The following is a 12,185-nucleotide window of genomic DNA, read 5'->3' on the forward strand; positions in this document are numbered from 1 at the left end:
CACCAACTGAGGGTGTCTGCGTTGAGGGAAAGATTGTTTATGTGCAGGAATGTCTCCCTTCCTGCGCATAAACAATCTTTAAAAGGCGTTTTGTAACTTCTCTGTGTGCTGCTTAATGCAGCACACATAGAAGTTGCAAAACGTCATTTTTGGGGGATTGTTTATGTGCAGGAAGGGTCACCTTCCTGCACATAAACAATGCATGGCAATTTTCTGTTTCTATGTGTGCTGCACAACGCAGCACACATGGAAACAGCAGCAAAAACAAGGAAAATAAGCATTTCTCCTTGTTGCGCCAGTGTAACACCAGGTGTTCCCTGGTCTTAATTTTGGCGCTGCCTCCTATTTACGGCACCCTTGTAAACAGGGGGAAGCGTCAAAATCAATGGGTGTTGGCATGGAACCCCCACCACAACACCCATTGCCCTTCCCTTTCACGTTAAGTATAGTGTGAAAGGGTGCCATATTTACAAGACCGTGTTAAGCCACATTAAGTGGCATAATGCTGCCTTGTAAATAAGGCGAAGCCCCTATCGCTGCCACAACGTCACTGAAAGTGACGTTCTCATGGTGATAGGGGTTTGTAAATATGCCCCAGAGTTCTATATTCTTGTGATAGATTCCAATACCCCAAACACTTGCAATATATTTCCATATTGGAATGATTAATCACACATACTATTGAAAGTTTTCCATTGTCAAGATTCCCATACTTCTATGATAGACTCCCAAAGCATTGTGATAGATTCACCTATTGTCCGGATAGATTCCTGTACTGTGAAGAGAGATTCCAATTTTATGTGTCATATATTTTGATACTCTTGTGATAAATTCACGCAACAATGTAATAAATCTCCATGTCCTTGTGGTAGATTCCGAAGTCACTGTGATAAAGATCTGCCAGTGTGCTACATTCATTCTTACAGGGTTCAATTACATTGTAATAAATCCTTGCAACTTTGTAACCGATTGTCTTAATCCTGCACCTTTCACAGCTATGTTTCTGTCTTGTTTACGACGATAGGTTCTAAAGGAGAGCCTGAGGTTGTACCCACCTGGCGCTGGCACAGCACGCTATCTTAAAGAAGATGCAGTAATTGAAGGAGTGCACATTCCAGGCGGTGTTTCTGTGTCTGTAAGTGTGATATGAGGTTAGGATGATGCACACATCATTTGTAGGTTAGAAGCATTACCTAAAATGTAAATCTGACTTTATTGTGTTAATGTTCCGACATTTCCACCCTGAATTATTATGCACTGTGTCTTTGAAGACTGCATTTCATGGAGAGTGGATGTCTGATCTCACAACCAAAGAGATGCACCTGTTGTCCTGAGAGTTGAAAGAATGAGTTGTATAAAGTTCTAAATTAACTTATCTCTATTACACTTCTAGACTGTCTTACAGTCTGTGGAAATAGACAGATTCACCTTCTTTGCCAGGTGGGCACTACAAACATGGCCCCCACTCAGCAAAGTTTCAGTGCCTTCAATGGAGCTTCAGTATCTTTAATGGACAGCCGCGGCAATGGCTACTTTGAAGGCATAGAGTTTGCCGCCTGCTTGGCAGGGATCGCTAAATATCACAGGATGTACCCTGCTGACCTGGCAGGCTGGTAAGCTGCCTGCCATCATCTACATGAGGCTCAAATTCTCACAAAGCAGGAGTTTGTATTTTACAAGCTAAAATAATGGGCCCTTGTTCACAGGGAGGTTTTCTCCCTGTGCATGGGGACCTTTGTGTGTTTTCCTTACCCAGGACAGCCATGGCTTATCCAAGTGGATAAGTCTGCTAGCGATGAGCTTGGACAATATTTTCACTTCCCAATTAATGAGAGATAGCGGCCTGTGTGACTCAAGTTTTTCGAGAGGGTTATCAGGCTTAAGGAGGGTAATAATTAAAGCTTCTCACAGTGTCAGGGGGGCACTGTCCTCGCATATGCTTCTGCATACAGGATGAGGAGATGAGGCAGGTCTGGCAGGTCATTTGGAGCCCTTCCAATGTGGAGTTCTTTGATCATTACGTTGATTTCTTCTTCTGAGAATGGTTGACACAGCTACTCTCATTCACATTGCAATTGGCAATGGTAGAACATCTGCGGAGTGTGTTGGATGCAGGTCAAACGGCAGCGCTTATTTTATTAGACCTTAGCGCTGCCTTTGACACGGTGTCTCATCGCATCCTTCTGCACCGCCTGGAGGACATTGGCATCTGTGGCTCTGCTCTGCAGTGGTTCCGCTCCTTCCTTAGCGATCGCTCCTTCTGCGTTGCCACCCCTCCTTTTCAGTCCAAATTCCATCAGTTGGACCTGGGGGTCCCTCAGGGCTCCTCGCTGAGTCCCACGCTTTTTAACTTGTACGTGCGGCCGCTGGCTGATGTCGCCAGGCAATGGGGCCTAACCATGGTCTCGTATGCCGACGACACGCAGCTAGCGGTCACGATCAGCGGGGATGCCGAACAGGATGCCCCCAGGTTTCGAGATGGGCTGAGAGAGGTGGCCAGCTGGATGAATAACAACTGTCTCCAGCTGAACGCGAAAAAAACTGAGGTGATGATCGTTGGGAGGGGAGCGGACCGCTGGGGAGGCGTCTGGTGGCCTCCGGAGTTGGGGCCGGCCCCTACACCAGTGATGGAACTTAGGAACCTGGGAGTGTGGCTAGATCACACCCTTTGCTTCACTACCCATACTAAGAGAGTGGCGGCATGCTGTTTCGGTGTCCTGCGTGGCCTAAGGCCGGTGCTCAAATTTTTTGATGCCCCGACGAGACAGCTGGTTATCCAAGCGACGATTATCTCCCGGCTGGACTATGCCAGCTCGCTCCTGCTGGGAGTTAATCAATCTGAGATCGTTCGCTTGCAGCGAGTACAGAATGCTGCTGCGAGAGCAGTGGTGGGTCTGCCGAGGTCCTGTCCCACTTCCAATACCCTGCGATCCCTACACTGGTTACCGATTAAAAGTCGAATCCACTTTAAGGCCCTTAGCCTTGCTTTTAAAATCTTAAAAGGATCGGCACCTGAGATCCTCAATAATCTTTTATCCGCCTATGTCCCGACTCGCTCTCTTAGATCTCTTGGGCAATCTCTTGCGGTTATCCCGCGTTTCAGGCTTAGCCGGATGGGCGGTCGTTCTTTTCGTGTGAGAGCTGCGGCTCTCTGGAACTCCCTCCCTTTGGAAATCCGCCTGCTAGAGGATCTATTAGGATTCCGTAGGGCCGTGAAAACTCACTTGTTTTAATTCTTCACACGGAGTTCTGTATTTCTCTGTTTCCTTTTGCGTTGTGTTATGTTCACCTTTTCCCTGCGCCAGGACGCTCCTTAGCTGGAGCATCTGTGCGCAAAATAAATGATAATAACATAACATAACATAACATAACAATTCATTCAGGCACACGAATGGCTGTATCCTGCAATAAGTCTGCAACCTGATCTATAGTTGCCTGTGTAGCGGAATCGTGAAGATTAGTGTAATAGGAGCAGAACTCCTGTACCATCACCACTACTTCGAGATGCTCAGCACCCCTTTCATCTCTAATGCTCTCCTGCTGCCAAGGAGTCTTAAGAAGATTGACTAAGGATTTACTAGGATGTTCACCCTCTCCGTATCTGCAGGCCTCCATGTATGTTCCCAGAAATCTCGCCTCCGTGTTTGCCACTTCATTGTATTGAGAACTTTGATCTAATCTCTGCGAGAGTGTTTGAATCAGATGTAAGAGGCCAGCTGAGCCATGAGGGAGGGGAGTACCCCATTGTGTTTATAAAAATGGAACCCACGAATAACCACTTTAAATGCCTCCCATGTTGTAGACATGTCAGATACTGAATCCAGATTTATTTAGAAGTATTTGAAAATGTCAATGTGCAGTTCATTACAGAATGCACTATCTTCAAATGAATCTGTTGCCAACCTCCACTGGGTGCCAATAGCGTGCATTCCTGGGATGAACATTTGTGCTACAACCTGTGCATGGTGAGACAAGGACCTTGTGGTAGGAGAGACATTCATGATCCATGTGCTCCTGTCACTTGGAGCTCCTATTGTTTATCGAACCAACTGAGCTAAAGGGGGTGGCCTGTGTCTGGGCGCAAAATTGGATGATATGCCTCCACAACAGAAATCGCCACTACACAGAACCACAAATCTTACTCTGATGTGTAACATTCAGTGGAGCAGGCATGCCCAATTAGTCATTGGCATCAGGGCCTCTGGATGCCCTGACCTGTTGCCCGGTACCTATGGTCTGTTAACATCTCTTATGGTGCTAATCTCTCAAAGTTCAGATCGGGGAGTTCAGCCAATACCCAACTCGTGGGCCTATGAGCAGGCCTTGTCATAATTACTGCAGGGGTATCCAACAATTTTGCATTGCATATGCGGTGTCCCACAACATTGCCATTTATGAATTGTGCTGACCCCAATGTTCATTAGATTCAATGGCTACCTCTCCCAACAGGGGAATCCGCACTTAGGAACCCAGGCCGCGGCTGTGTTTATGCAGGAGGTGTGCCTGCTATTATGTTGTCTTACCCCTCGACAACTCTGTCTCCTAAATCTTCTCTTGCAGGTTTGGGAATCATTTTCCAGAATAAATGTCTCATTACCTGTACTAACAGTGGAAAAACAGTGGAAAAATGCAGAAGATGGAAATTCAGAATACAGTAGTATCTGATCCTACTGTTGTGTAAACAAGATGGAAACTCATCTCTGTGCTCTTTAAAAATGAATTGTTTCATCAATTAAAACTCGAATTAAATGGAATTCTAGGCTTGAAAGCCGAAAATATTTTTGGTACCTGACAGGATTACTGGGAAAAGGATGAAAAGATAGGTAGCCTTCTGATTACAGAAATTACAATACAAAAGGAACAATACGTTTATTAACCACAGAGAAGGTACCTCTGTTACATCTAGCAAAGATAATATAAGCCTCTTAGCTGAATTTTTTTAAACATCTTTAGAAACGCTAAGAAAGCAGCAACCAGTAGTCTATTACATCACTGTACTCCATATTTGCTCCTCATAGTAATCGGTTGTATTCCTATCCATGTCATTCAACTCTCTTGCTTTCATATCAGTCTCCTGTATGCTTTCCATGTTGCCCATATCTTTTCCCATTTTTGTGGCATCCTCTCCCTTCCTATATTTGTTTTTCAGCCAGCATGCAACAATCTATGCCTGCTTTCCATTGCTCCAGTTCCTGGGCATGTGCAAAACCCCATCGTCTGGCCATATTCTTCCTCGCCACCATAAGACTCAGTCTGTACAGAACCTTCTGATATGTCTGCCAAGTGTTTCTTCCCCTATATCAAGTATGTTAGCTTCGCGGTGGCCATGGGAAGTTTGAGTTAAGTGAGACAATCCCCCACTTCTTTACAGACGGCCCCCTAAACTGGGGGATTACACACTTTGCTGAATTTTATGGCCCCTTCTATGGGTGAAAAAATACGTCCTGTAACTGATGACTTAGATAAAATTTTAGTCCTTATTTATCTGCTGAAGTGAGTTGAAGAGACTGAACAGACAAATATCCGTTGTGAAAGTCATTTTCTACGGTTCTTTAAAATCATACTTATGATTACTGTGGACAAAGTGTGCAACAATGGTCTAATTGCAGAGAGGTTTTGCTTGTTTTGTGGCATGAGGAAAGGATGCCTCCTGTTTCCCTTTCTTTTTAAGTTGGCCGGAGAACCCTTGACTATTTTTGTTGAGCAGGATCATCTTTTCCCGAGATTCGGATTTGGGAAACTTTCAAACACTTATGATGCTATTGACATGTTGCTGTGGTGTGCAATCCAGAAAAAAATGATATGTACTTGTTGTAATTGATGAGTAATTTTGGAAGAATATCGTATACTTGTTGGAGTTAATAGGCTATTGTGGAATACTGACAGGAAATGAAATAAATTGGTGTAAATCTGAAGTTTTCATTTTTACATATTTTTGTTACCAATCCCACTTTAAAGGCTGGAAAATAAAATATTCTAAGGAAGATATTACTTAACCTGGTATCTTTGTGCACAGAATCTGCAAGATACATTTAGGGAAAACTTGGGAATGCTGTATGTAACAAGTGAAAGGAACTGTGCTAATTGGAGTTTAATTTTAATTAGGTTTGTGGGCTAAGATCAATGCACTAAACATACACATTATATTTTGCAAAATCTTTTGCTTCCATTACCTCCACCATTTATAATTTTTGGGGGATAAAACTGTAAAAGAGGTTTTGTGGGGTGAATGGAAAAAATAGAAATTGATTTGGTTCGATTTTCTTTCTCTACCCCACTATAAAGATTTTCTGATTAAGAATTCACACAGCTGGTTCAAAAAAGACACAGATTTAATATCTGATCACTGTAATGTTTTAGAGTCTTCAGTAAAAGCCATGTCAGTTACTTTCTCCATACAGGATGGAAACATTACCAACTCGTTTTATCTTCAGATTCCTCAAAGAATTAAACTCCAATCTAAAATATGTTGGGAAAATTCTAAACAAAAGCCACTTTCATTTGTTTTAATGTTTTCCCACACCTGCTGTAGAATTAAAAAAGCTCTAAAGATCCACGTATTTTATCAGTTTAAGACCTGCTCAAGGAAGTGAATGTTTTATTAGTGTTGTTTGTCAGTCAGTATAAAGTTGCCTTTATTGTCAGTCTGGTACTCTTAATTCGCAGACTCATCCCTGTTATCAGTGTCCTTGCACCAATTCCTGGACCACAGAACACACAATTACTGTCTCATTCTTTTAAAAAGGTAAATATACCTAAGCCTGGTGATCGGGGCATGCTGTATATGATGCACATAGCACTGTTGTGCTGTGGTCTGAAATTAACAGCCATGGAAGTAGTTTTCGAGCCACCCTCTGTGTGATAAGTTTTACACAAATTGTTAATGGAAGGAGTCACAGATTCACCATAAAAATAACTTTATTCAAAATGTCACGATTTATGACACAGCAGGCAGAACATCTCTCAACTCCGTTTCTTGTCATTGATTTGTATATCTTGTCATTGAAATCCATGAGCCCTTTCTATATTCTTCGCTACCCAATCTCACATCAATATTTCCCTGGTTGCCTGCTCTACGTCATCCAGGCGCGCAACACCCATTGGGCTCGCCGGGCTTCAGCCCCCCCCCCCCGTCGCCTCCTCTGCCCGGGCTAAGATGAGATGCACTGAAATGATTCACGAACGCATCCGATCCGAGAATGTGATTTTTGTTATCCTTTCTGAGAGGCCCGGCAGCCCGAGCCAGACAGCCAGCCTCTGAACAGTTTCAGCGAGTGAATCCCCCTGCCCCCACCTCTTGTTTTCCCTAAGAGTGGCACTGAGGTGAAATCTAGGGTGACCAACTGGCATTGGTGCAAATTCAGGACGGTGAGTGTAAAAATTCAGGACAAAGGGTCAAAATTCAGGACACAAATTCAGGACAGGAGGTCAAAATTCAGGACAAAACTTCAGGACAATTGGATACGTTTTACAGACACATCAGAGGTCGCGCAATTGTATATAAGTAAGCCCAGCCATATCTAGACATATTCAGCCATTTGCAAACCTATCCATCATGTATCCTTCCATCTATCATTTCCCTCATCCATCACTTCATCCATCCTTTCACTCATCCATCCATTATCCATCTGCCCTTTCACCCTATCCATCTGTACACTCATCCATCCACTCTTCTAACCATCCATCCATTCACTCATTCATCCAGCCATTTACCCTTTCACCCATCCAGCCATCCTTTCACTTACTCATCCATCCACCCAGTCACTCATCCTTCCACCCATCCACCCTTTCAGTCATCCATCATCCTCCCTTTCTCTCTCCATCGACTCTTTCACTTAGCAATCCTTCCTTCTATCCACCCATCCATCCATCTACTCATCCGCTGATGAATCCATCCATTGACCCTATCACTCATCCATCTGTTCGCTCATCCATTTATCCTTTCACTCGTTCACTCATCTATTCATCATTTTGTCCATCTACCTTCCCTTTCACTCACTCATCCATCCTTACATCCACCCTTTCACTCATCCGTCCATCCATTCGCCCTTGCACTTATCAATTCGTCAATCCATCCATCATTTCACTCATCCATCCACCCTCTCACTCATCATCCACCTTTTCACTCATACATCCTTTCACTCATCCATCCACCCTTTTACCCATCCAGCTACCCTTACACCCATACATCCAGCTATTTCCCTTTCTCTCTTCCATCCTTTCACTCACTCATCAATCCATCCATCATCTCCCATCCCATCTATTCAATCTTTCATTCATCCATTCACCTTTCACTAATTCATCCAGCCATCCCTTACTTACTCACTCGCCCACCTTTTCATATTAATTTTGAGCTGAGCCTTTTTGAGAAGAGGCCCATCAAGAACTTCACCCTCGCTGCAGGAGCCATTCCAGGACTGAGACAGGAGCCATCCGGGGCGGAGACAGGATCCAGCACAGGGGGGGACAGGAGCCATCACAGGCCGGGGGTGAGGGGGAACAGGAGCCATCACTGGGGGGGGGGGCAAGGGCCATCACTGGGGTGGGGGGCAGGAGCCATCACAGGAGAGTGAACAGGATCCACCAGGGTGGGCACAGGGGTGGGCATGCAGTATTCTAGTATCATCTTGGTCTCTTCCAGGGTGGGGTAGGGCTCCCCACCCCCTCCTGGACAAGACAAGGAGAAGACAAGCTTTGTTTCCAAAATGTTAGTTTTGCCCCCCTCCCCTCCACACTGATGTACAGTACTGAAAGGAGATACTCCAAGAGAACTGATTGAACTGATTGTCCTCCATAGTTTGTTAATCAGTGTGGGTGCGATTGTGCCATTTCTTTATTTTATTACAATAAAGACTGCATGTTTGAAGAATCAAGGTTTGTTTACAATTTAGTGACAGTAATTGAGCTCTGTGAAAAGAACCAGTGCTGCCTCGGTGTAATCAGGGCCGGTTCTAGGATGTTTGGGGCCCTGGGCAGAAAGGGAATGTCTCACACCAATTGCAGATACAAGACGCATTCAGTGCTGTTTGCATCTGAATAGAGAGAGGCCCCTGCTCCTGAACCTGCAGCCCCTCCCTCTCAGTCACCATCGAGCACCTCTTAACAGCTCATCAAGGGCTGAAGGTGTGAGGGTTGCCATCCCGCTGTGCCTTCCAATGCTGCTGATCGGAGTCTGTTACGCCCGACCTCAACAGCATTGGAGTCAAGAAGGGAGGTGGGTGCCAGCTGTGCGACCAGTTGAAATTACGGACAAAAGGCATCCGTTAAAGAATCCTTCACGGACAACGGACAGACGGCCGTAATTACGGACTGTCCGTGAAATTTACGGACGGTTGGTCACCCTAGTGAAATCCTTGCCTGAAGGCAGGGATTTCACCTAAGCACTTGAGCATGGGGTGTGAAGTGCACAGCAGGGGGAAAGAGCTGGCCAGTGCAGGCGACGCGTTTCCTTTGTAAAGGAATTTCTGCTGGCATCATAGCCCAGGGTGTGCTGTCTGTGCACTTGTATAGATGTGTATTCCATACAAGTGCACAGACAGCAAACCCTGGGCTATGACGCCAGCAGGAATTAATTTACAAAGGAAAAGCGTCACCTGCACTGCCATCCCTTTGCCCCTGCTGTCCGTGCACTTGGATGGAATTCACATCCACTGCACTGCTCACTAGATGAATGGTGCTAGTGGGTAACTTTAGGGTTCAGGGTGGGTGTGGGTTTTAGTGTGCCAGGGAGACATTTTAGGGTTCAGGGTGGGTTACGAATTGGGGTGCCAGGGGGTAGTTTTAGGGTTCTGAGTGGGTATGGGTTTTGGGGTACTAGGGGGGTCATTTTAGGTATCATGGCAGGTATGGGTTTTTGGGTACCAGGGGTCATTTTAGGGTTCAGAGTGGGTGTGGGTTTTAGGGTGTCAGGGGGGCAATTTGAGGGTTCAGGGTGGGTATGGGTTTTGGAGTGCCAGGGGGTAATTTTAGGGTTCAGCGTGGGTATGCGTTTTGGTGTACCAGGGGTAATTTTAGGGTTCTGGGCAGATGTGGGTTTTGGGGTGTTAGGGGGCAATTTTAGGGTTCAGGGTGGGTATGGGTTATGGGGTGCCAGGGGGAAATTATGGTTCGGTATGGGTTTTGGGGTGCCAGGGGTAATTTTAAGGTTCAGCGTGGGTATGGGTTTTGGGGTGCCACAGGGTTAATTTTAGTGTTCAGCGTGGGTATGTGTTTGGTGTGCCAGGGGTAATTTTAGGGTTCAGGGCAGGTGTGGGTTTTGGGGTGTCAGGGGGTTATTTTAGGGTTCAGGGTGGGTATGGGTTATTGGGTGCCAGGGGGGAATTTATGGTTCAGGGTGGGTATGGGTTATAGGGTGCCAGAGGGGAAATTATGGTTCAGCATGGGTATGGGTTTTGGGGTGCCAGGGGTCATTTTAAGGTTCAGGGTGGGTATGGGTTTTGGGGTGACAGGGGGCTATTTTAGGGTTCAGGGTGGGTATGGGTTATTGGGTGCCAGGGGGAAATGTATGGTTCAGGGTGGGTATGGGTTATGGGGTGCCAGAGGGGAAATTATTGTTCAGCATGGGTATGGGTTTTGGGGTGCCAGGGGTAATTTTAAGGTTCAGGGTGGGTACGGGTTTTGGGGAGCAAGGGTGTAATTTTAGGGATCAGCTCGGGTATGGGTTTTGGGGCTCCAGGGGGGTAATTTTAGGGTTTGGGGTGGGTATGGGTTTTGGGGTGCCAGGGACCTACACATATTGCCAAGTGCACAATGCTATGCGTACATGAAATGCAAAGTTTCCGAATGCCCCCCGACGTTTCAGGTATTAGAAATGTTTTTCAAGACTCCCTCGCTGCACCGATTTACCACGAGCCAGTACGCATACCTAACAGTAAAGCAGTCACGTCTGTTAACAGATGATTAATGGTAGTACTGCTACACACAGTCATGGGCACAATCCCCAAACTACCGACTTAGACTCTTACACGTAAACTTTTTACATCACATGTACTGCACCCCGGTTGGGTTGGACAAAATGGGGCTGGGAGACGACTCTAGATATGGCAGGTGCTCTGCTCTAGCCGCAGATTTTCTGCACCTCGTCTGGACATTCCCGGGCTTTGCCTCATATTGGGAGGAGATTTTTGTTTGACTGTGTGACATATTGGGACTTCCGCTTGAGTGTTCACCCCTGTCGGCACTGCTGGCCTTTGTGAAGGGGATACCCCCAGACATGCGCAAACTGGCTGCGCTCGTGTTGTTGCTAGCTATAAGGGTGGCCATGAAGTGGGGGCTGAGCACCCTGCCCCGGGCGACAGACGGCTTAAGTATGCTGCTATTGCCAGGAGCAGCTTACGAGCTAATGGGAACTTGTGTCAGTGCAGTCGTGACCCTGTGATATTTGGGACCCGCTAGAAGAATATTTGTGTAGCCACACACCAGCATAGACCGTAGACTGTGGATCTGTGTAATTCACTTATACTGAACCATAGAGTGTAGGTATGGCACCACTGCTGGAATGGTTTCCCCCTCACAGAGGCAAGAGGTGCGTGTTAGATTGCTCTTGTCAGATGCGATGTGCACGCACGCTTATACTGATTCAAATGCCAATGCTGATTGTTTGCTATCTATCATATTGTGTTGTTGTTAAACTTCTATACTTAAGGCGTTCCTCCTACCAATGGCATGGAATGACGCAATGGATTTGTAAGCGATGTCCATAGTATGTGATACTGTATGAGCATAGGAGGTAAAGTGTATACCACATAGAAATATCGGCAGCTTGGCCTCAGTATTGTAAGCAGTTGTTCCTGCATACTAAGGGTATGACCCCAGAGCCCAAGATGGCAGCTGTGAGGCTTTCAAAATGCTGGATACAAATGTATGAATACACATGTGTATCAGTTGAGTAGTGTGTAAAGCATGTAAACGGTTACTGTCTGCCTATGCTAATATAAGTCTGTATGAAGTTAATAAGTTAAATATTTTTTCTGTGGAAATTGGTTATATTGTGTTCCTAAAGTGCTTTGTAGTAAAATATATTAAATTGGCCTTTTAATTCAGTACATTCTGTTCCTTTTTCATAAGACAATAGCATATAAATGCATCAAATTAACAAAAATCACCACATTTTTTCTCAACTTGACCTGAGCATTAACCGATCCTGATTATCTGCCATTTTAGCTCCGCCCCATTAATTAACATTA

The 12,185-nt window shown here is 45.5% G+C and overlaps 1 protein-coding gene across 1 annotated transcript in view; it reads left to right on the forward strand.

Moving 5' to 3' along the window:
- LOC144781276 (cholesterol 24-hydroxylase-like) overlaps positions 1-12,185 on the forward strand; it is a 219,624-nt gene that overhangs the window by 169,361 nt on the left and 38,078 nt on the right. The window contains exon 12 of the mRNA XM_078660025.1: positions 1,025-1,135. Within this exon, the coding sequence (XP_078516151.1) occupies positions 1,025-1,135 (111 nt within the window). The remainder of the gene's footprint in view (positions 1-1,024; positions 1,136-12,185) is intronic.

The sequence above is a fragment of the Lissotriton helveticus genome, chromosome 9 (assembly GCF_964261635.1).
Source record: "Lissotriton helveticus chromosome 9, aLisHel1.1, whole genome shotgun sequence".
Lineage (NCBI taxonomy): Eukaryota > Metazoa > Chordata > Amphibia > Caudata > Salamandridae > Lissotriton > Lissotriton helveticus.